Consider the following 23,326-nt stretch of genomic DNA (forward strand, 5'->3'; position numbering starts at 1 on the left):
TAACAGTCACCTCTCATTCTACTAAATTCCAAACAGTACCGAGTTAACCTGCTCCACTTTTCCTCATTAGAAAGCCCCTCCATGTTCTGTATCAGCCTAGTGAACCTTTTCTGGATTGCCTCCTATGCCAGCGTATTCCCCCGTAGATAAGGGGCCTAAAACTGTTCACAGAATTCCAGCCCTCCACTGACTAATGCCTTGTATAGTTTTAGCAAAACATTGCTATATTTGCATTCCATTCCCTTTGAAACAAAAGCCAACTTTCCAATTGCCGACCTTATTACCCACTGAACTTGCATGCTAGCTTTTCCTAGCTTGAGGACTTCCAAATTCACCTTTGCTGCAGTTTTCTGTAGTCTTTCTGCATTTAAAACAGTATTCAAATCCTCTATTCTTCCTGCCAAGTGCACACCCTCACATTTTCCCATGCTCTATTCCATCTGCCAACTTTTTACCACCTGCTTAACCTGTCTGTTTCCCTCTGCAGACTCTTTGTGTCATCCTGTCCACTTGCTTTCCCACCATTTTTGGTTCATCCACAAACCTGCCAATGATGCATTCACTTTCCTCAAAGTTGTTCACATATATTGTGAATAATTATTGCTCCAATGCTGATCCCGCAAGGTTGCAGGTTGACATCCTGAAATGCCCCCACTTATCCTAACTGTCCTCTATTCGTTAGCCAGTTCTCAATCAAGCTCATATACTGCTTCCAATACTGTTGTTTGCTTAATAAGATAAGACCCCAAAGTGAGGTACCTTTTTAATAAATGCATTCCCAAAATCCTAATATATTACATCCACTGCTTCCCCTTTTACTGTCCTGCTTGTTACCTCCTCAAAGAATTCTAATAAATGTGTTAGGCACGATTTCCCCTCTAAAGCCATGCTGACTCCCCTTGATCATACGTATTCCTAAACGGTCTGCTATTACATCCTTTATAATAGACTCTAACGTTTTCCCAATAACAGGCATTAAGCTCTCAGTTATCTGTTACTTGTCTGTATCCCTTGAGCAAAAGTGTTATTTCACATTTACAAACCTCTGGGACTTCTCTGAAGCCTAAAGGTTCTTGGAAGATGACAACAGTTCACTGACTATCTCTGTGGCTCCTTCTTTTAAGTTACATCTGATCAGGTCCAAAGGACACATTGGTCTTTAGTCATAATAATTTCCTCAAGACTCCTTCTCTAATGATAGTCATTGTATTTATTTCCACTCTTTCTTTTGCCCCTCAATTATTTGGTAAATTTGGAATGCTATTAGTGTCTTCTACTGTGAAGACTGATGCAAAGTATTTGTTCACCTTCCCACATTAGTTCTGCAGAAGAAATTAAAGTGCAATCGGATGTAGTTTAATTGGAAGAATCTTTTCAAGGAATTGCCAAGCGCTCAATAACGGTTGCTTTTTTTTTTAAAAGGGCTTCCATCTATTTATTGTTTCACAGGACATGTGCATCACTGGCAAGGTTAGCATTTGTTGCCTATCTCTAATTGCCATTGAGAAGGTGATGGTGAACTGTTGCCTTGAAGGGCTGCAGACAATCAGGTGCAGATATTCCTGCAGGAAGAGAGTTCCAGGATTTTGATCCTGAGCCCATAAAGAAACCATGATATGGTTCCAAGTCACGGTAGTGTGAAATTCTGAGGGGAAATCATCAGTGGTGGTGTTCTATATGTCTACTGCACTTTGTGCTTCTGGACCCGTGCGAGGTTACAAGGTGCTGTTGAAGGAGCCTTGGTGAATTGCTGGACTGCATCTTGCGCATGGTACACGCCGTTGCTATTGTGTATTGGTGGTGAAGGGCATAAATGTTTTAAGATGGTCACTGGTCTGCCAATTAAACAGGCCATTTAACTGTTCTGGATAGTATTGGGCTTCTTGAGAGCTGTGGGGGCTGCATTCATTCGAGCTATGGGTGCATTGTACCTCCCGCTCCTGAGTATTGAGGTAATCACCACAACATTCCCAGCTGCTGACCCGCTTGTGTCCAAATGAGTGCAATATGAACAGGTTCAAGAGCTTGTCTTTTCTCTTTCTGTAATATCCAAAAATTAATTGTCTTTTGCTTAATGTTCATCCACCCACACAATGATTCACATTGATTCAGAGGTATAAAATCAAATAGTAGAAAAAAACCAAGCATGAGGCATAGTAACTGTATGGTAACTTGTAGCATATCGGTATGATGCAACTTTGTACCTCAATTTGAATTGTGCCTCACTTTTTTTATTTGTTGGTGTGTTGCAGTCACTCACGAAGGAAGCCCAACAGCAGGCTCTGTTGTATATCCAACTGGACAAACACATGGGAACTATATATCCAAGCCTTCACTTCCTCACTCACTTTATGCTCGGGTAAGAATAAATTAGACCAAAAAACTTTCTAATTTTTCTCGTGAATTTTTCAAGCATAATTCACTGAAACACAGCTAAATCTAAGTGTTTACCAAACAAAGTTCAGGAGTAAATTTGCATCAAAATTTTGACAAAATACAAAGACTTCATCTTATAAGTATTCATTGATGGGATGAAATTAACATTTAAAGGTGAGGAAATGGAGAGATTTTCTCCCAAATGGAATCGCAACCATTAAGTTGTTTATTGAGCTATGTATCTTGATTGTGTTAAATCAGTGTTGTATTCAGATTGTGGCACTGAGATGTGTGGGAGGTTAGGAGTTGGCGGGGAGTGGGGGTGGGAAAGCGAGAGCACTTTTTAATTTAAAATAAACATTACGAAGTCTGTGCAGTTTTACATAATCTGACCTCTAGTTTTGTTCACACTGAATGAGCTTGACTACCTTTTTTAATAAACCTGCATTATCAGTGTTTATTATCATTCCCTCTCCATTTTCCTTTATGTTGTGAAGTCAGGTTTAATTCTGTGATTCTCCTTTTGATTTTTGAGAGCAGTGGAGTTATAGTTGGGGCTGGTGTACATCAACACACCATTTGATCCTTGTGATATGGCTTGCTTGACCAGCTCCCAGGGCTTTTGCAAATGCACAACAGTCTGGGACTCCCATGGACTGAAGGTCAAGGCCTTGTAATGGGCCAGGCAGGAAGCCTCACCCATGATATGCTTGATAGTTCTCCTAAGGAGTTCATGATGCCCAAAGCCTTTGAAGAGAAGCCAGTGCCAGGCTGTAAACTAAATATTTTGCTTTGCTCTGCATCACTTCCGATTTAGCAAAATTTATTTATAATGGAGTGCTTTAAACTTGCATATAACCTGTAAGTTGTACATAGGATTAAACTGAAGTAAATTTTGATTTTTGTTTACTCATTTACACTGCATCCCGGTTTTTCATTAGCTTCATTATGTTACCACTTTAGTACGCTAAATGATCTGAATTGTCTGTTCTGCTCGCAACCATGTTTGTGCGATACTAGCTATAATGTTTTGGGACTGCTGACTTAGCCAAACTGGCTTCACATTCAGAATTAATGGGCTTGTGGGGGGATATGTGTTATGCAAAACACAAGGTTGTAAAATACAATCATGCCAAAAATAACTGAAAATGCTGAGCCTAGTTTTACTGTTGCAATTAAACAACCTTGAAAGCAGAAATCAAGAAACTTGAAACTATCCATGGGGAGGGAGGGAGAGAGAGAGAGAGAGAGGGAAAGAATAGTCTGCTACAGTTTGTTCTTCTTTCCTTCCTGTTGACCTATTACATAGATTTGGAATCATCCACCATCTAAAATGGGGTAGAATGGGTGAGGGGACATCGGTCACCAGCCAACCTCACTGGGTTCTTGGTAAGATGCTTTCAGCTATGTACAAGATTTGAAGTAATCCTGTATCATGGGGAATGGAGATGTTTAAGCCTATTTAAACAACACAGGTAAGAATTAGGGAGATATCTTGCTCATGGAGTAGAAGGAGCTGGGTACTAAGTTTAAAAAGCAGCACCTGGAGAGTAATAAAAACAAAGCCGCTGGAAAAGCCCAGCGGGTCTGGCAGCATCTGTGAAGGAAAAAACAGAGTTAACATTTCGGGTCCGGTGACCCTGCCTCAGAACAGTTCTGAGGAAGGGTCACCGGACCCGAAACATTTAACACTGTTTTTTCCTTCACAGATGCTGCCAGACCCGCTGGGCTTTTCCAGCAGCTTTGTTTTTGTTCTTGATTTACAGCATCCGCACTACTTTTTGTTTTTACCTGGGCGGTGGTAATTTGCCTGGGTTGCAAGAGGCCTGCTATAGAGTGTCAGAACAGGGAAGTACTGTTTAAAAATTTGATCGTATGACATGGCCTTCACTGACTGGGCCAGCATTCGTTGCCCGTCCCTAGTTGCCCTTGAGAAGGTGGCAGTAAACAAATGCAGTCCACTTGGTATAGCTAGACCCACAATGCTGTTCAGGAGGGAGTTTCAGGATTTTTGACCCAACGCCAAAGAAGGAACAGCAATATATGTCCAAGTCAGGTTGGTGAGTGGCTTGGAGGGGAACTCTGCAGGTATTGGTCTTCTGATATATCTGCTGCCTTTGTCCTTCTAGACACTAATGGTTTGAGGTTGGAAAGTGCTTGATAAGGACCCTTGGTGAGATAGTTATTCTTTAATTAGCAAAGGTTGCTGAGAAGTCTAATCAGCCACTAGAGTAGTCGGTTTGTGAGACCTTAGGGTTTTATTTAAGTTGGAACAATAGAAGTTCCCACAGAACTAGGATTTTTAATTTTAGCTTTCAGAAGTTGCTGGGATTTTGAAGCTGGGTGTGGAAGCTCTTGTTCCTTTCTCTGTTATAGCTGAAAGCTGGGGGTTCTCTTCCTGCTGCTAGAATTGTCTCTCAGGCAGTCTATTTTACTGCATTTGCCTTTGCAAAGGGTGTGTTTATAGGATGTTACTATATTGGAACAGTTGCTGTTTAGTAGTTAAATAATCTATTATTCTGTTAAGCTTTCCAACAAAGTTATTCCAATTTTTTTTTTTTTTTTGTTGTACTTTAACTATAGTGCATGAATAAAGTGTTTTGCTTCCAATTTCGTAGTTTGACCAATTGAATTGCATCCAGAATGCGACTCCTGGCATTTGCCTTTACAATAAGTAGCAGTTAGAGTCTAGGCTATCCTCTTAATATATTTTGAGGAGTTTTTGTCTGGTCCATAGCAGTACACACTGCCACTAGTGAGCGTCAGTGGTGGAGGGAATAAATGTTTGTGGATGTGATAACACTCAGGTGGGCTGCTTTTGTCTTGATAACATAAAGCTTCTTGAACGTTGTTGCTGTTGCACTCAACCAGACAGAGTATTCTGTCATACCCTTGACTTGTGCCCTGTAGTTCAACAGGTTTTGAGGAGTCAGGAGGTCAGTTCTTCGCTGCGGGATTCTGAGCACCTGACCTGCTGTTGTAGCCGTGGCATGTATATGTCTAATCCATTTTAGCTTCTTGTCAAGGGCAACCACCAAGATGCTAATGGGAGATTCAGCAGCCGTTGAATGTCATTGAGTTAACATGTGGGTAAGCAGCTTGAATGGAAAGAAGAGGTTCCTTTTCTTGGCACTCGGGCATCAGTACTGATGTCCAAGGTAAGCTTCATGAACCAGGCTTCATCAGAGACCAGTGCCCTGGAGGAAGGGGCACACCGGAAAATGGCAGAGGGATTGGACTAATAGAGTGGGAGGGGCAAGGAAGGGATCTGAAATGAATGAAAAATCTTTAAATATAAATGGAACAAAGAACATTGGACACACTAAACAAAAGGAGCACAAAAATAGCCAAGGATTAATTATTTATGGGCCAGAAGTATAAAACAAGATTTAAAAATCCATTGCAAGCAACAGCTATTAAAAAAAATTGAAATTATTAAGCAATAAGTTAATCCATTAGAACATCAATGCACACACTGTCTGTAATAAAACAGTGAATTGATTCACAATAAAAAGCAGAGGCACCAGGTAGAGGTAGAATTGCTGAGGCGTCGGTGTAAAAAAAAATCAAGAATTCAAAATTGCAGGATGTAACACCTTTAGAAAAGAGTGTGGGTAAAAGAGTATGTGTGTGGTGTTTGTTTTAGAGATAATATGATAACAGTAGGGAAAAAACATCATGCTACCAACAGTAAGATAGAAATAGAATCCATGTCAATAGAAATAAGAGATGGGCAAGGGTCAGTCATGGAAGTGAGGGCAGTTTCCAGGCCACTTAATGGAAACCATGAAGTGGAAGTGCCGGGGTTGGACTTGGGTGGACAAAGTCAGAAATCATACAACCCCAGGTTATAGTCCAACAAGTTTATTTGAAATCACAAGCTTTCAGAGTGCTGCTCCTTCGTCAAGTGAAGTGCACTCCAAAAGTTTGCAATCTCAAATAAACCTGTTGGACTATAACCTGGTGTCCTGTGACTTCTGACTTAATGGAAAAGAGGTGTAGGGAATAATTGCAAACAAAATAGGGAAATGAGTAACACAGAGACATAAAGTAATAATCACGGACTTTCAACAATCCCAAGAGTTAATTGACCAGAACAGGCAGGTAAAGGAGATAAAGGAATAGATTTCCTACACTATACTTTTTCCTATACGGGTGTAGGGCTCATTTGTAATCCCAGTGCATAAATCCTACAAGGTTGATTTCATTCTTGGCTTTGGTACTGGCGAATGATGCAGAGAAGATGAGAGGGGTAAAAATAGGAGACCATCTAGGCAAAAGTGATCATTGAAATAATAACAATAATAGAGAAGGGCGAGAGCTTGACAAAAGCAGGATAATATTTTGGAGGAAAGTTCATTTTTGTGGGACTGAGATAAGCTGAAACTTTAAACAAAATTGCTAACCAATGTTGGCAAACAACAATGCATTGTAGCAATGGAGAACGTTTAAAGGGTTATGGAGAGCAGGCAGGAAAGCAGGGTTCAGGCCCAGATGAGATCAGCTGTGATCGCACTAAATGGTGGAGCAGGTTCCAGGGGCTTAAATGCATATTCCTGCTCCAGTTTTTGTGTTCTTATGTAAAACCGTACAAATAAACATGAGGAAAAATATATTCCTCTTAACCAACAAGGAATATGGTGAGCAGCAATAAGACTCCTTGGATGAATAATGACCTTAAAAAAGAAACTTGAGTGCATGGGTAGCAGGAAAGAGCATGACCAGAGGATATGAAGAGACTAGGAGAGAAGCCAATTAAAACAATAGGGGAGCAAAGGAGGACTTAAAAAATATGTAGGAGCACAAGATAAAGTATTCTTCAGTCTCTCCCACTTACAAAATCATGCTGGAATGCTAATTGGACCATAAAGTCGGGATAAAATTACAACCAGTGATGTTGAAATGGCAGAAATATTTTCATTATTTTTCTCACATTTTCACCAGGGAGTTGGATCATGTGGACATGACATTAGAAATGGTATGTCTGTATTTTAAGTGAGAGAAATATTTGAACTGATCAAGCTCTGAGAACTAAATATTTTCTCATCAACCTGTTCAGATATGTTGTTACACACTTTTGGAGCAGGTGAGATTTGAACCAAGGTCTACCGCCTCACAGGTAGGGACACCACCACTGTACCACAACAGCCTGCCCAGAAAACCTAAGAACAACGTTCTCGGTCCAGGTGGTTTGCGCCTGACAAACCTATTTCTGTTTGAAAGAATTTCTACATGCCAGCCGTTGTAGCAACTTTGTCACCTTAAAACTAAAACTGCAAGAGGAAGTGTCCCCAATGTTAGACTAATTCTTTTGGCAAATAATGGGCTAATTTTGTCTTTCTGCTCTGTGCAGAAGCAACCAACTGTACAGCCAGTAGATCCAGAAACACAGGAGAACCCTTCAGATGACACTGATGACCCCTGGAGGATAACAGAGGAACAGCGAGAGTACTACTATAATCAGTTTAAAACACTGCAGCCTGATATGAAATCTCTCATTTCTGGTACAGTACTTTATTCAAAGCATAACTATCATACTGTGAATGAAATGGCTGCTCTGTCATGATATGGTTATCATCTCTTTGAATTTAAGTACTCTCTAAATCCAGTGAAAAGTAAAAAAATTGAACTGGTCACGTAACAGGTACTTTGTGTGGAGCTGGATGAACACAGCAGGCCAGGCAGCATCAGAGGAGCAGGAAAGCTGACATTCCGGGTCTGGACCCTTCGTCAGACCCGAAACGTCAGCTTTCCTGCTCCTCTGATGTTGCTTGGCCTGCTGTGTTCCTCCAGCTCCACACTGTGTTATCTCCAGACTCCAGCATCAGCAGGTCTTACTATCTCTGAGGTACTTTTTGTGTCCTTGCCAAAGTCGAACTTCACTGCGCCCACTCCCACCTGAGTCTGATGAACCATTGCAAAGTTTGCTATCCTTGATAACAGCCCTCCTCATAGAATGAAGATTTCATTCATTGCCATTTTCAAGACAGATTTCTGTCCTAACTCCAGTCCCTATGGTAACCGAATAGAGACTTCTCAAATACATTACACTGAGACTTGCAGCCGGCAGAAAGACAGGACTGGAACCTCATCACTTCCATGTGAGCAGAAACAAGAGACGCAGACTCCAGCCTCTGTAACAGTGCTGGCCTTTTCTTGTTGCGACTTGAAGAAAGTGACATGTTACTATTTATTTGTAAACTCTTCTGTCTGCTGTCCATTTAACTAATGAACAGTGTGATGTGTATCCTTGGAGTAAGGAGAAATGTTCCCTGGGTACAAAAGCTGTCATTGATCTCATTACTTCGTCCATTTGCCATCAAAAACTAACTCCTCTAAAATCAACAATATTGTTACAACAATCACCAATAACTGAAAACAGACACTTGGGGAGAAAAGGTTACAACTTGTTTGTGTAGCCAGATTGACTTTCTGGTCACCTCAGTGTATACCTTTTTTAAAATCAGGATTTACAGGTGTGTAAGAAGCAATGGGGTGGGGTGGGGGGCGGAGTGGTGTGCTGGGGGTGGAGAAAAATGAGACTTCACCATCATCCTTGCAACATCCCACCTGACAACTTTCTCTGGGGCAGTTCTCCCCTCTCTCGTCCCTGCATGTTACTTTATTCATGCATTTCATTGCAAACTAGGACCTTGCTTTTTGGTTTCAGTACTTCAGCGGTTGGAGTACATGGAATAGTGCATGTGATTTGTCAATTTGCACATTCAGCGAAATGTTCTCAGCAGCTAGTTTTTGGCACTCACAAACCACCTTCCTTCTGATGACTGGACTGTGTGCTTGCTGTCCTCCTGTTTCCATCTGTCCTGAGTGCTTTCAGGCAACAGTTGTACTCGTGTTGTTGTAAAACTTCCCAATGTAATTAATCATTCCTCTAACGGTTGCAGATCTCATTTCTTTCCAATTGGCTGAGAAATCGACACTCCCAAACTTCTGGTACCCCTGGATATAGGATTTCAGACCCCAGTTGACATCTCTGGCCATATCTATGTCTAGCAGCCCTCTCAAGCCCTTTCCTGAATTCAACAGGCACCCATTATCTTTCTCATCCATATGTCTTCCAGCTTTTACCTTGTGGTGGTACGTGCTGGTTTTCAAAATAGGCTTTAAAATGATCGATTACTGGCATGACGGGTTTATCTTATGACAAATTGTTTGGCAGTTGGGCCTCTATTGATTTGGTTTTCAGAAGAAAGAGAGGTGATCCTGCTGAATAGCAGATCCTGAGGGGACTAGGCAAATTAGGTCCAGAAATGATGTTTCCCTTTATGGGACATTCTAGGACTAGGGACTCAACGCTTTTTTTTTTTTAAAAAAAAGCGTTGCCCATTTAGTGTTTTTTTTGTTCTGAGGGGAATAAGTCTGTGGACCTTTTTTTTTTCTACAATGAGTGATGGAGGCAGGGTGATGGAATATCTTCAAGAGGTAGATGTATCTGTAACTGATGAGAGTTCAAGGGGTAGAGAGTGGGCAAAAAAAATTGAAATGAGGCAAAGTTAGATCAGCCATGATCCTATCAAATGGTGGAACAGGACTGCAATGTTGAATGGCTTACTATTGCTTCTAGTCCTTGTGCAATGATGAGAGGTAGTAATTATGGGGTTTTTTGTGCGCATGCATGAACGCTTGGTAAAGAGTTACAAACATGGAAGTCTGACATAAAAATTGCAGTGATGAAATGGAAGAGCTCAAGTCTGCAGTAACAATTCTTTTGTACTTTTCCACTCAAACACACTCTCCAACAAGTATTCAGAGTGCTCTCCCTGCCTGACGCCCTTGAGGATAAGGGCCTTTGTACTGTGTCCTAGAGCCTTAGGAATGAGGGGAATGGGGGAAAGGGTACCTTTTGCAAAGTTTAAATCACACCAGACCTTAGAATAGGGGTACTTGACCACCTTGGTTCTGTGCTCACTCTAGCTCCTATGTTAAAACAAAATTCGTGTGACAATTTATTTTCCCATATAAACTGGTTTATTACAATTGAACCTCTAAATTGTTTTGTTAATGACAAACTTAAATGGGATCAACACATTCATGGTTTGAAAATACAGCCTCACTGTCCACAAACCAGACAAAAAAAGCCTGGATTGAGAGAGCAGACTGGAAAACAGACTTCCTTGCACACAAGACTGAGTGGAAAGCACTAATTGGCTTTTTTGACAGCATTTGCATGGCCTTAGGCACGGCTGCCTTTCCCTTGTGACAGAGCATGAAGAGTTTTCAGGAGCTTCAATGTGACCAATTTTTAACAAATTCCCAACAGCCAAGTGCTTGATTACTCCAAGTGTCATGTCACCATTTGATGTGCTCCGATTGGGCAGTGTAACTGCCCATAATAGGGAAGGTCAGCCCCACTTGTTTTTCTGTTTCTGTTTATTCTTCCCACCAGGTTTGTTTTCTACTTAAGCACTTCAGTATCATTTCAATTTCAAGGCTTGTTTAATATCCCTGGAAGTAATTTGTTGGTGTGTTATTTTTAGTCCTACTTTCTGGGTGCCACAACAGGAGGGATGCTGTCCTTTTGGGTGCATTTACTCCTCCCAGTACCTGGAACAGTAGTCAGGAAGAGTGTGAATGAAGGAAAAAGGCATAGTCTTTACTGTGGGACTCTGCTCCAGGAGGCTTTCCTTTTGTGGATAAAAACTGAAGCTACATTGGCGTCACTGTTGGGGGTGAGGTGATGGCTTGGATCCCCCTAATTTCCCAGCAGGCTGTTAACAGTCAATGGTCTCAAGAGGGAGTCTGGAGTCACATGTAGTCCAGACCAGGTAAGGCTGGAAGTTTCCTTCTCTAAAGGACATTGCTGAACCAGGTAGGTTTTCGCAACATTTGACAATGGCATCGTGTGTCATGGTGGGATTTGAACCCAAGTCCCCAAAACATTACCTAGGTCTAAGGATTAACAGTCCAGCAATAATACCACGAGGCCATCACCTCCCTTTACCTGCTGTCTTTGGGTTCATGGCTACCCCTACCTTGTACTTGGGTGATGGAGGTATCTGGTGTTGCAGGTCCTTTGGAGATGGTCCTGAAGCTGAAAGAAGGAAAACTATTCTGGAGCAACTAACTTTCATAATTAGATGTAGATAAGATCCTTCCCGTAGGTGGGGAGACTATAGCTGGGGGACACAATTTAAAAATAAGACAGATGCCACTTAAGTTAGAAATGAGGAGAATTATTTTTTATTCAAAGTTATGAATCTTTGGAATTCTCTCCCAGATGTAGCTGTGGAAGCTGAGTTTTTCAGTACACTTACAAGAGAGATTGAGAGATTTCTGATTACCAGTGACACACAAAGTAATGGAGGTGAGTTGGATAAAAGGCATTAAAGTCTTCAATCAGCCATGGTCATATTGAATGATCATAGAATCCCTACAGTGTGGAAGCAGACCATTCGGCCATCAAGTCCAAACTGACCCTCCGAAGAGCATCCCAACCTGCCCCCATCCTATCCCTGTAACCCTGCATTTCCCGTGGCTAATCAACCTAGTCTACGCATCCCTGAACACTATGGGGAATTTAGTATGGCCCATCCACCTAACTTGCACATCTTTGGACTGTGGGAGGTATCCAGAGCACCTGGAGGAAACTCACGCAGACACTGGGAGAATTTGTAAACTCCACACAGTCGGCTGAGGCTGGAATTGAACCTGGGTCCCAGGCACTGTGAGGCAGCAGTGCTGACCACTGAAACACCATACTGCCTCATGATGTAGGCTAAATGGCCTATCCTGTTTCTATATTCCTATGTTAATGGATTGACAAAATATTTGCCACACTTTTTTTCAAATTCTCATAATTATCATCACAATCTAATCCAAATCTTGTTATAGGTTCCGTTGCTAAGGAGCTCTTTACAAAATCTAAGCTTCCTATCCGAGAGCTGTCTCATATATGGTAAGTTTGATGTTGTTTTGTTCTTTTTCTGCCTGACACATTGATAAAGATTACAACAAAATGTCACAGTGCAAAAGTACCCAAATGAGTGCTTTTTGTTATGGTGGGCTGAATCTGACAATTATTTGTTCTGAGGATCAGCATGATACAAGTTCCACATTGTGCCAAACTACTGTGAACTTAGCTTTGTTTCAGGCTGTTGTTGCATTTGGGCACTGAGATTGCCTCCTAAGCAATTTGTGTAACTACCAAGAGTAACTTAAATAGTGGCAAATTTATTGTGTAGTAACTTTCTGTCGAAGCTGCAGGTCTGCTGGCCTTTGTACAGTCAGGAAAATATGCATTGCACTTGGCCTGAGCTCTGCTAGTGAATTGACATCGCAGGTTATTTTTGGAAAACTGATTCTGATTCTGCCCAGGTTCACTCTAATTCCAGCAATATTATTAGTGTGATCCAAGCTGGTGTTGATTTCTGTATTCAAAGCCTTATTTTAGTTTTTAAATTTTGTGTCTGAGAGGCTTGGTTGAAATTTTTCCACAAGCCATTTCTCTAACTGTATGTTTTATAGTTGCCAACTCTCCTTGCCTCACAGAAATTGGACTGTACACTTTAGTTTTGTTTATAATGGCGCTAGAGTTTGCCCACGTCTATTTGTATTCATCTTCCCTATCAGCTATCATTGTGTCGCCCATTTGATTGAATACTTCAATCTGTTGTTCATCAATCTTGATGCAGAGATGAAGCAACAGTGGCAATTATATTTTCTGTCATTGCTCCGTCTAAAGGTTTTATGAATGATCGTGGCAACTTTAATTTTTTGATTTCCTTGACGACTGATACAATGCCCACAAGTGGGCAAATAGGCATCTATTTCCACCTATTATTCTTTCAATGATCTATGCTATCTCTAATCCATCACAACACAAACAGGCTTCCTGAAAAGCGCAATGACCCTGATTCATGTTAGACTAAAGTCACCATTGTCCCAGCAGCATATGGTCTGGTATGTCATTAGAGAGAGTGTGATGACTGGCGGTGGTGTTTTTAACCTGGTCACAATGCCTCAGCGAGGGGAGAGGTTGAGAAGTAGAGTCCTTCATAGTAAGCTCAGCTGGTGTGGGAATTAGAGCAACACTATTGGCATCATAGACCAGCCATTCAGCTAATTGAGCCAACTGACTCCCTCATGTAATTAGTTTGAATTAGCTTCAGGAATATGCCTGTCTGCTACTAAAAAGCAGCATAGTCCACAATATAAAATCAATAATGTCCTAAAGCTAAAGAATCCTACTAGTTTTAAAATAAATGATGCCTGTTATGAATCTATCGATGACCAAGCAATGAGCTGTTTGATAAATGAGGAATTTTGTTACCATCTGATCTGTGCCCAAGATTTCCTCCAGCCATAAAAGCAAATCCTATGGATGAATAGGTGTCAAGTTGGTGTGTAAGGAAAGAAATAACTGGCATTTCTATCGAAACTTTTTTGTAGTCTCAAAAAGTCTCAAAGCTCTTTACTAATGGTATTTTTAAAGTCTGGTCAATGTTATAATATAAAAATGTATTTGTCAATTTGCACTAAACAATGGTGATAATGGCCAGATAATCTACAGCAGTGTTGGTTAAGACCTAATGGTTCACTGTTGGCTGGGAAACTATGGGGCACACCATTGATATGTTTAATTAGTGCTGTGGAAATTTTTACATTGAATAAGACAGACAGGATGTCTACTTCACATTCCACACAAAAGACATCACATTTGACAGTGCAGCACTCCATCAGTACTGCACAGCGATTCTTAGCCCAGATATTCTGCTTAAGCAGCTGGAGTGGGACTCGGACACACAATTGGCTGACTGTGTGGTGACACTGTTACCTATGAAGTCACACACAACACATTTTTATGGCTGGTTGCACTTTGAGAAGAAAGTGCTTTTATCACTAATGGATTACAACAGTTGGTGTTGATATCTAGGAGGGCAGGGTGTGCTTGGTTGATGCTATAGCCATCTGAATCATTCCCAATCCATTCCACCTTCTCACCACCACATACAGTCACCCCAATATCTACTCTTCCACATTCATGACTTGTATCCACCCCATGATCCCACATACTCTTCATCCCAAACCATGCCACCACCTATCACCCTCCCATTACCTATCACCCTTCCATTCTCTTGCACCTACCATGACAACTCTCCTAATATCTACCACAGGCAGAATTTTAGACCCACACAGAGAGGAAATAAACCTAGAACTTCATTTAATAGAAATTTAATTTATGTTGCAAACTTCACTATATTAAAAAAAATCCTTTAACTACATAATAAAATGTTTGATTGAAGCTTTCAAGTGTACAACCTCTTATAACAACAAACATTGGAATTCATTAATAATCCCACTTCAAAAAGTCTATAACCATTTGAAGATGCCATTCTTACTGTAAAATGGCAGGCATCCTACTGTGATAATGAATGGTTGTGAAATAAGTCAAGCAGCAGTAATCCTGGAGTGGAAGCTTTCAGGCTTAAGTCAGTAGACAAAATGTAATAGCACATCGTGGTTTCATTTTAACACTCCAGTTTTTTCCCCTCAAATATTTAAAAGGAGAGAGTTTTAAAAGCCTTGACCGCTCTTTGACAGTTACTTTCGACAGTTCATCTCGACACTTCTGGGGCAGATCACTTTTTGAAAGGTTTGCTGATCATCCCACTCGGCATGATAGTTGATGTGTTTGTGCCTTTTTGCACACCCATGTCTACTTCTAACTTTTCCACAGAGCACCTTTGTCTCTCCAAAGGAGTACCCTAACTATCCAAACAAATGCACATGGATCAGACTTGCTTTTACCAGGTCTACTCTACACATTGTTGGGCTTCACAGTCCTTGGAAACTAAAATCTCACAGGAGCATAGGCAGCTGATGATTTAAATGGCTACCTGCTTCAGTATTCGGTGTATGTTTGAATCCTGACCAAACACCATTGTGTCCCTTTTCAAAATAGGAACTGCAGTGCTTGCTTTTAAGGCTTGCAATTTCTCCATTTTTGCCACAATGGAAGGGCTGTCTGTCGTCATGAAATTCCAGCATCAATTTACTAAGTTGTTTTAAAGTCAGATTACTTAAAAGCAAAAGCAAAATCAAATAAAATAGAATATCAAAGAAGATATGATATTCATAGAGATGTACAGCACAGATGTAACGAAACGTCTGCAGAACACAAACCAGCTCGGCGAGCCAACCAATCTCAACACCCACAACCCGAGCTACAAATCTACTCCAAAACCTTAGAGATGTACAGCACGGAAATAGACCCTTCAGTGCAATTCATTCATGCCGCCTGGATATCCTAAATAAATCTAGTCCCATTTGCCAGCATTTGGCCCATATCCCTCTAAACCCTTCCTGCTCATATACCCATCCAGACGCCTTTTTAAATGTTGTAATCGTACCAGCTTCCACCACTTCCTCTGGCAGCTAATTCCATACACACACCACACTTTGCATGAAAAAGCTCCCCCTTGGGTCCCTTTTTTAAAATCTTTCCCCTCTCACCTTAAACCCATACCCTCTAGTTTTGGACTTGGGGGAAAAGACCTTGACTATTCATCTTTCCCATGCCCCTCATGATTTTATAAACCTCTACAAGGTCATCCCTCGGCCTCTGCTCCAGGGAAAATAGTCCCAGTCTATTCAGCCCCTCCCTATAGCTCAAACCCTCCAACCCTGGCAACATCCTTGTTAATCTTTTCTGAATCCTTTCAAGTTTCACAACATCCTTCCTATAGCAGGGAGACCAGAGTTGTACACAGTATTCCAATAGTGGCCTAGCCAATGTCGTGAACAGTCGGAACATGACCTCCCAACTCCTATACGCAATGCGCTGACCAATAAAGGCAAACATACCAAACACCACCTTCACTATTCTATCTACCCATGACTCTGGTTTCAAGGAACCATGAACCTGCACTCCAAGGTCTCTGTTCAGCAACACTCCCCAGGACCTTACCATTAAATGTTATATGTCCTGCCCTGATTTGCCTTTCCAAAATGCAGCACCTCACATTTATCTAAATTAAACCCCATCTGCCATTCCTCAGCCCGTTGCCCCATCTGATCAAGGGCCCCTTGTACTCTGAGGTAACCTTCTTTGCTGTCCACTACACCTCCAATTTTGGTGTCATCTGCAAACTTACTAACCATACCTCCTATATTCACATCCAAATCATTTATACAAATGACAAAATGCAGTGGACCCAGCACCGAGCTTTGTGGCACACCACTGGTCACAGGCCTGCAGTCTAAAAAGCAACCCTCCACCACCACCGTCTGTCTTCTACCTTTTGAGCCAGTTCTGTATCCAAATGGCTAGTTCTCCCTGTATTCCATGTGATCTAAACTTGCTAACCAGTCTCATGAGGAACCTTATCAAAAGCCTTACTGAAGTCCAGATAGATCACGTCCGCCACTCTGCCTTCGTCAATCCTCTTCTTTACTTCTTCAAAAAAAGCTCAATCAAGTTCAAGAGACACGATTTCCTACACACAAAGCCAAGTCGACTATCCCTAATTGGTCCTTGCCTTTCCAAATACACACACATCCTGTCCCTCAGGATTCCATTCAACAAGTTGCCCACCACCAATGTCAGGCTCACCGATCTATAGTTCCCTGGCTTTTCCATACCATCTTTCTTAAACAGTGGCACCACGTTAACCAATCTCCAGTCTGCTGGCACCTTTCATCTGGCTATCGATGATACAAATATCTCAGCAAGGCGCCCAGCAATCACTTCCCTAACTTCCCACAGAGTTCTAGGGTACACCTGATCAGGTCCCGGGGATTTATCCACTGTTATAAGACGTCCAGCACCTCTTCCTCTGTAATATGGACATTATTCAAGATGTTGCTATTTATTTTCCCATATTCTGTATCTTACATATCCTTTCCATAGTAAACATTGATGCAAAATGTTCGCTTATTAATTCCCCATCTCCTGTGGCTCCACACACAGATGGCCTTGCTGATCATTAAGGGACCCTATTCTCTCTCTAGTTACCCTTTTGTCCTTAATGTATTTATAAAATCCCTTTGGATTCTCCTTAACCCTATTTGCCAAAGCTTTCTGTTGTACCCTTTTTGCCCTCCTGATATCACTCCTATTTAATCCTGTAGGAGTGCACTTATGAAACAATATACGTTCTCTATTCATTTTTACAACTTGTACAAGTTTTGTTACATTTGAGTTAAATTTACCCTTTTTAATAGTGCATGATTTTGAAAATTGAGATTATCTTGAATGTTTTTGAATATATATTACAATTATCAAGAAGGTCTATGAGGCTTGGCAGCAAATTTGAAGCCGATTCAGACTAAAAATGCAGAAGCAGCATAGCTGCAAAATTGACCAAAAGATAGAAAACTGAGTTTTTTTAAAAATTCTTGTTTACCAGACAAGAAACTGCTATAGAAGTAGCAAACCCCAAGCGTCAGTTCCAGCAGTTTCAACGTAATGAATGGCTAAATTTGGAATGCATCGCCAGCCATGTATACAGCTCAACTAGTAGCCTTTAAAAGGAAATAGTATAAATACTAGCTGAAGATTTTTAAAAAGCAGACATTTGCTGAAAAAGGGAGTGGAATGGGACTAACCTGAATGCACAGATTTGTGTGAATGGCCTTCTCTACTAGCCTATGGTCCTGTGACAAATATATTGCATCACAGTGGAACTGAAATAAAAGAACATTGTTTGTTGCTCAATGAGGGAACATTTTTATTTTGGTGTCTTTTTATGTTTTCAAAAATTATTTTAGTTTCTTGTTTTAATGTATTAAAATCTGGAACAGTTTTTCTTCAATGATTAGTATGCTGAAACAGTTGCAGTGGTTCTGCAGTGACCGTTTCAGGATTGAAAATTGCCTTGCCTTTGCAACAGGAATAAAGGTTTCCTTGTTTACCTTTTTTTCTTCTAGATACCATGCATTTTTCTATTGGAGATGAGCCCATGCCCACTTTTTTCCTGTTTAATCTGGGAGACCATCCTACTTGGCCAACTCTAAATCTTTATTCATATGTATTCTTGCCCCATGTCTCCCCATAATGTCTGACTATGACTGAACTACAGTTTCTGGGGAGGAATGTTTCCGATTTCCTTTTTTTCTGTAACGGGTCCTGTAAAACCATTGTACTACACATTATATTCCATAAAAACAATATTGAATTTTAAGGAACATGGTGCTGTTCAGAATAGTTGAAAAGAAAATAACTTTCTGGTTGAGTTTAATGTTGAAATCCTACTTGTGTCCTCGGAGGATTGCTGATACAAGTTGCGGCTTTAGATGCTAACAGCCCTTATGCCTGTAGGGAACTCTCTGATGTGGATTGTGATGGAGCTTTGACACTGTTCGAGTTCTGTGCCGCCTTTCATCTTGTCGTAGCTAGGAAGAATGGTTATTCATTGCCAGCCACGCTTCCAGAAACTCTGATGCCTGAATATCTACAGAGGAGTGAAGGTAAGCAGAATGTAAAGGATGATCTCGTGCTCACAGAAGGATTTACACTTGAAGGGGATACATGGCAGATTTCTAGGACTCTAACACTGCAGTCCTGATGTTTCAATCAACTTGCGTCAAATGGGGTCCTCATTAGGGAACGGAATCAATTAAATTTTAAAAATAGTGCAAAGTTAAATACATGTGCCTAGCATTATAATAGGATAAACTTTACTAAAGTATCCGCAGGCTGACTGAATAACTCTAAGCAATAAAAGCATGGAGTGTTTTTAAAAAAAGCATGGAGTAGCGGTTATTTCAAGTGAAATAGTTTTTGTTTTCCACATTTATAATACTGTGGGGAAGGTAAATATATTTCATAGATAACACAGTGTAGAGGTGGAGGACCACAGCAGGCCAGACAGCATCAGAGAAGCAGGAAAGTTGAGGTTTCTGTTTGGGACCCTTTTTTGTTTTCAGAAATTTTGTTATCCAAGAAAATCCATTGAAACCATTTGCTGGCGCCTTCTTGTCAGTGTAAAGTTAGTAGCTAAAACACTGGACATCAATATAGAGACAGCAGGGAGGGGTGTGTGCAACTATCATTTATTCCCATTAAAATTCCCAGAGCTGTGGGGCAGTGGGAGGAGGAACAGTTAGCCTTAGCGCTTCCGGGCTTGTGGTGGGAAGGAAAGCCAGGATTCGCACTCTTGATTTCCAGCATCTGATCTTCACTGAGGACAGTGTGCATTTTGGGTGGCTGTGATGTTAAAGCCATACCACTGAACACTGGAAATATTGTCACTCTGCTGAGTTTCATTACAGCTATTGAGCAAATGCACCATTTTGTGCCTTCAAGAAAAGTGAGGGAAGTGCAGCAATTGCTTTCACATTTACCTAACTTAACAATCCTACACCCCCATCCAACCTTCCCTCCTGACAGACGGCCTCACACTTGTGCACATTCACACTCTCTTTACCTCACAGATGATAAATTCGCTGTCTGAACTGCCTGCATAAATATTTTCTTTAAAAGACCATGTTAAACTTCAATTATGATTTATTTTTCTCGCTATCATTTTTTTCTCTCTTTCCTCCTTCTTACATTTCCACGTTTTATTTTCACTTGACTCCTCACAATTCCCATTTCTATTTTTTTTTATTCTGTTTCTATCCCTCTTTTTTGTATTTCATTCACAATCTGTCACCCACCAGTTCCTACTCAAGGCTCACAAATTATACTCCATTGAAGAAATAACAAGACTGACTGTATCAACTGATTTGTACACATGCAACAGGTCAATTCCTTCAAGGACGGAGAAAATTGGATGCACATAGCCCAATGCATATAGCAGCACAGTCTTAAAATCCCATTTGTTTCTCATTCACTGATTTTGTTAGTAGTAGTATTCTGGATCTAGCCTAAAGCGGTTGTACGTAAAGAAAAATCTTGCTTAAGTGTGAGCTCACAATTACTCTCTGACTCTTAGAGAAAGTGAGCTGGAAGTATAAAGAAAGTAAGAGTCTCTATTTAACATTGAAATGTAGAAAATAGAAGCAGGAGTAGGCCACAAGCCCTTCGAGCCTGCTTCATCATTCAATACAATCTTGGCTGATCATCCAACTCTGTTCCTGCTTTCACCCCATTTCCTTTGATCCCCTTAGATGTAAGAACTATATCTAACTCCTTCTTGAAAATATTCGATGTGTTGGCCTCTTTCACATTCTGCGCCATTGAATCTCACAGGCTCAATACTCTGGATGAAGAAATTTCTCCTCATCTCTGTCCTAAGTGGTCTATCTGGTATCCTTACCCCTGGTGACCCCTGGTTCTGGAGACCCCCGGTGATCAGGAACATACTTTGTATTTGCCTTGACCAGCCATGTTACAATTTTATTTGATGTGGAGGTACCAGTGTTGGACTACCAGTGTAGCCCCTTCACCTGTTCAAATAAACCTGTTGGACTATAACCTGATGTCATGTGACTTCTGAGAATTTTATGTTGCTATGACAACCTCCCCCAACCCTCTCGTTCTTCTAAACTCCCAATGAATGTAGTCCAAACTGATGCAGACTTTCTTCAGATGTCAGTCCTGCCATCCCTGCAATCAGTCTGGTAAATCTTTGTTCCATAGCCAGAACATCTTTCCACAGGTAAGGAGACTAAAACTGCACACATTACTCCAGGTGTGGTCTCACTAAGGCCCTGCACGATTGCCCCGAGACATTCCTGTTCTGGTACTCAAATCCACTTGCTACGAAGACCAACATACCATTTGCTTTCATCACCACCTGCTAGACTTGCATGCTTTCAGCAACTGGTGTAAGACAACACCCAGCTCTCATTGCACCTTCTCTTCTCCCAATCTACCGCCATGCAATTAATTTAAAAGGAAAAGTGTAACCGGAGTGAGTATTGTCCTCCATGATGTTCCCTCTTGTGAGGAAGACTACAACTAGCAGTTGCAGCTTAAAAATCCCTTTCCAAGGTTGTGATGAATTTTGTTTCTTGTCAGAGGGTCATTAGTATGTGGAATTCTTTTCTCCAGAAAGCAGTGGAGATGAGATAATTGAATTTACTCAAGGCAGAGTTTGATTTTCTTTTTGTTGAGGGTGTCAAGCAATACAGGAAAGTGGAATTGAGACCACATCATGTACGCTTTCCTGTAATCTCATTGTCAGGATTGGACAATGATATCCCAGACCTAAACAGGCTTTCCTCCCTGTAGAATTACTGGTGTTAGAGAACGGCTCAAAATCTTGAGATACAAATACCAGATCTCTGTCTCCTTTTTAATGCTAAAGTTTCTCATAGAGAAGGGCAAGGTTTGTTGGAATGTTTTCCTTCTTTTGTTCCTTGTTGTAGAATAGGTGTATGACATTCATGACAGTTTGTAATTTCTGTGTTTAATTTCTCCCACGCGCCCACCCAGTTTCTTCATTAAATTAGTTCAGTAGCAACATGTCAGAGACTCATTTTTGCCACACTGGAGTTAGTTCTTTTTTAATCATCGGGATAAGTTGGTCTGTTCAAGGGCCATGTAGTGCATAGTGTATTTTACATCAATTACGATGCGTGGAAAGCTATTATTGTTGATCCTTTGGGACTCTGCCTCTCAAATTGCACTGAATCAGTATTCAGGAGGTGTGCACAATTGAGTTTAAAAAAGTGTTTAACCAGATGGTCTAACTAGTGTCAAATGTAAGCTGCAGGGAAGCGATGGCCTGGTGGTATTATTGCTAAACCATTAATTCTGAAACTCAGCTACTGTTCTGGGGATCCATGTTCGAATCCTGTCAGGCCGGATGGTGGAATTTAAATTCAATTAAAAATGTGGAATGAAGACCATGAAACCATCCCTGATTGTTAGTGGGTGGGGGGGCAAGAATGTCTGACTCATTAATGTCCTTCTGGGAAGGAAATCTGCTATCCTCACCTGGTCTGGCCTTTGTGACTCCAGACCCACAGCAATGGGGTTGATTCTCATCTGCCTTCTGAAATCCATATCCATAGAATCTCTGCAGTGTGGAAACAGGCCATTTGACCCATTGAGTCCACACTGTCCCTCTGTAGAGCATCCCACCCAGATCCACTCCCTATCCTATAACCCTGCATTTACCATGGCCATTTCACCCAACCTGCATACCGTTGTGACAGTGATAAGAAACTGGAGCACCCGGAGGAAACCCTCGCAGACACGGGGAGAACGTGCAAACTCCACACAGACAGGTGCCCGAACCTGGGTCCCTGGCGCTGTGTGGCTGTGCTAACCACTGAGCTGCCCTTAATGGCTTATTAGAATTATCTTGAGTACAGTGAAAAGTTTACAAGTCACCACATATGGCGCTAACTTGGGTACAAAGGTACCGAGGCACAGATACATCAGTACAAATTCTTGGGCCAGAAAATGTAGAAAGAGAAAGAAATAAGAAGTCCAACATTACGCACCTTCGAAAGTACAAAACCATAGTAATACAGTAGAAAAAATAAAGAAATAAAAAGTTCAAAATAACAGTCCTTCCAAGATAGTGTAATTTAAAAAATACATTAAAAAAAGAGAATTAAAATGGAGTCCATCTCAGTCCATTGCACTTTTGTGGGCTCAAGGTCCTGATCTAAGCCACTCCATTCAAGGGCAGCCAGGGGTATGCAATAAATGCTGGCCAGCCAGCAATGCCCTCGTCCAATGCTAACCAAAAAAACGAAGGTTCCAAAAGCAGGGCAAGCTAGTTCAATATGTTTTATGGGATAAAAAGCGCAATTGAAGTATTTGTTTGACACAGTTAACCTTTTTTAGCCACTAATGTCAGGAAACAGGACATAGTTTACACCACTTCATGCATTGTATGAGAAAGGCCTGATACCTAGCTTAAAACTGCAGGAAATCAATATGCCACCTCAGCAACTTTTTAAAAAAAATCTGTGGCCATGTTGGACTGGATTTGTACTGTGATAACAAGGTGTAGAGCTGGATGAACACAGCAGGCCAAGCAGCATCAGAGGAGCAGGAAGGCTGACGTTTCGGGCCTAGACCCTCATC

General features: G+C 41.2%; 2 protein-coding genes across 12 annotated transcripts in view; one reads left to right on the forward strand and one right to left on the reverse strand.

The window, feature by feature from the left end:
- The window catches only part of LOC109921946 (synapse-associated protein 1), a 19,327-nt gene extending 18,351 nt beyond the window's left edge, over window positions 1–976 (reverse strand). The window contains exon 1 of the mRNA XM_048602645.1: window positions 910–976. Within this exon, the coding sequence (XP_048458602.1) occupies window positions 910–976 (67 nt within the window). The remainder of the gene's footprint in view (window positions 1–909) is intronic.
- reps2 (RALBP1 associated Eps domain containing 2) overlaps window positions 1–23,326 on the forward strand; it is a 362,214-nt gene that overhangs the window by 262,542 nt on the left and 76,346 nt on the right. For all 11 annotated transcript variants that reach the window (XR_007263185.1, XR_007263186.1, XR_007263187.1 and 8 more), the window contains 4 exons: window positions 2,253–2,359; window positions 7,730–7,880; window positions 12,229–12,292; window positions 18,656–18,804. Coding sequence is in view for 8 of the 11 variants with exons in the window: in XM_048602680.1 (XP_048458637.1) it covers window positions 2,253–2,359; window positions 7,730–7,880; window positions 12,229–12,292; window positions 18,656–18,804 (471 nt within the window). In the remaining 3 variants the exon portion in view is untranslated. The remainder of the gene's footprint in view (window positions 1–2,252; window positions 2,360–7,729; window positions 7,881–12,228; window positions 12,293–18,655; window positions 18,805–23,326) is intronic.

Source organism: Rhincodon typus, chromosome 11 (assembly GCF_021869965.1).
Source record: "Rhincodon typus isolate 14 chromosome 11, sRhiTyp1.1, whole genome shotgun sequence".
NCBI classification, from domain to species: Eukaryota; Metazoa; Chordata; class Chondrichthyes; order Orectolobiformes; family Rhincodontidae; genus Rhincodon; species Rhincodon typus.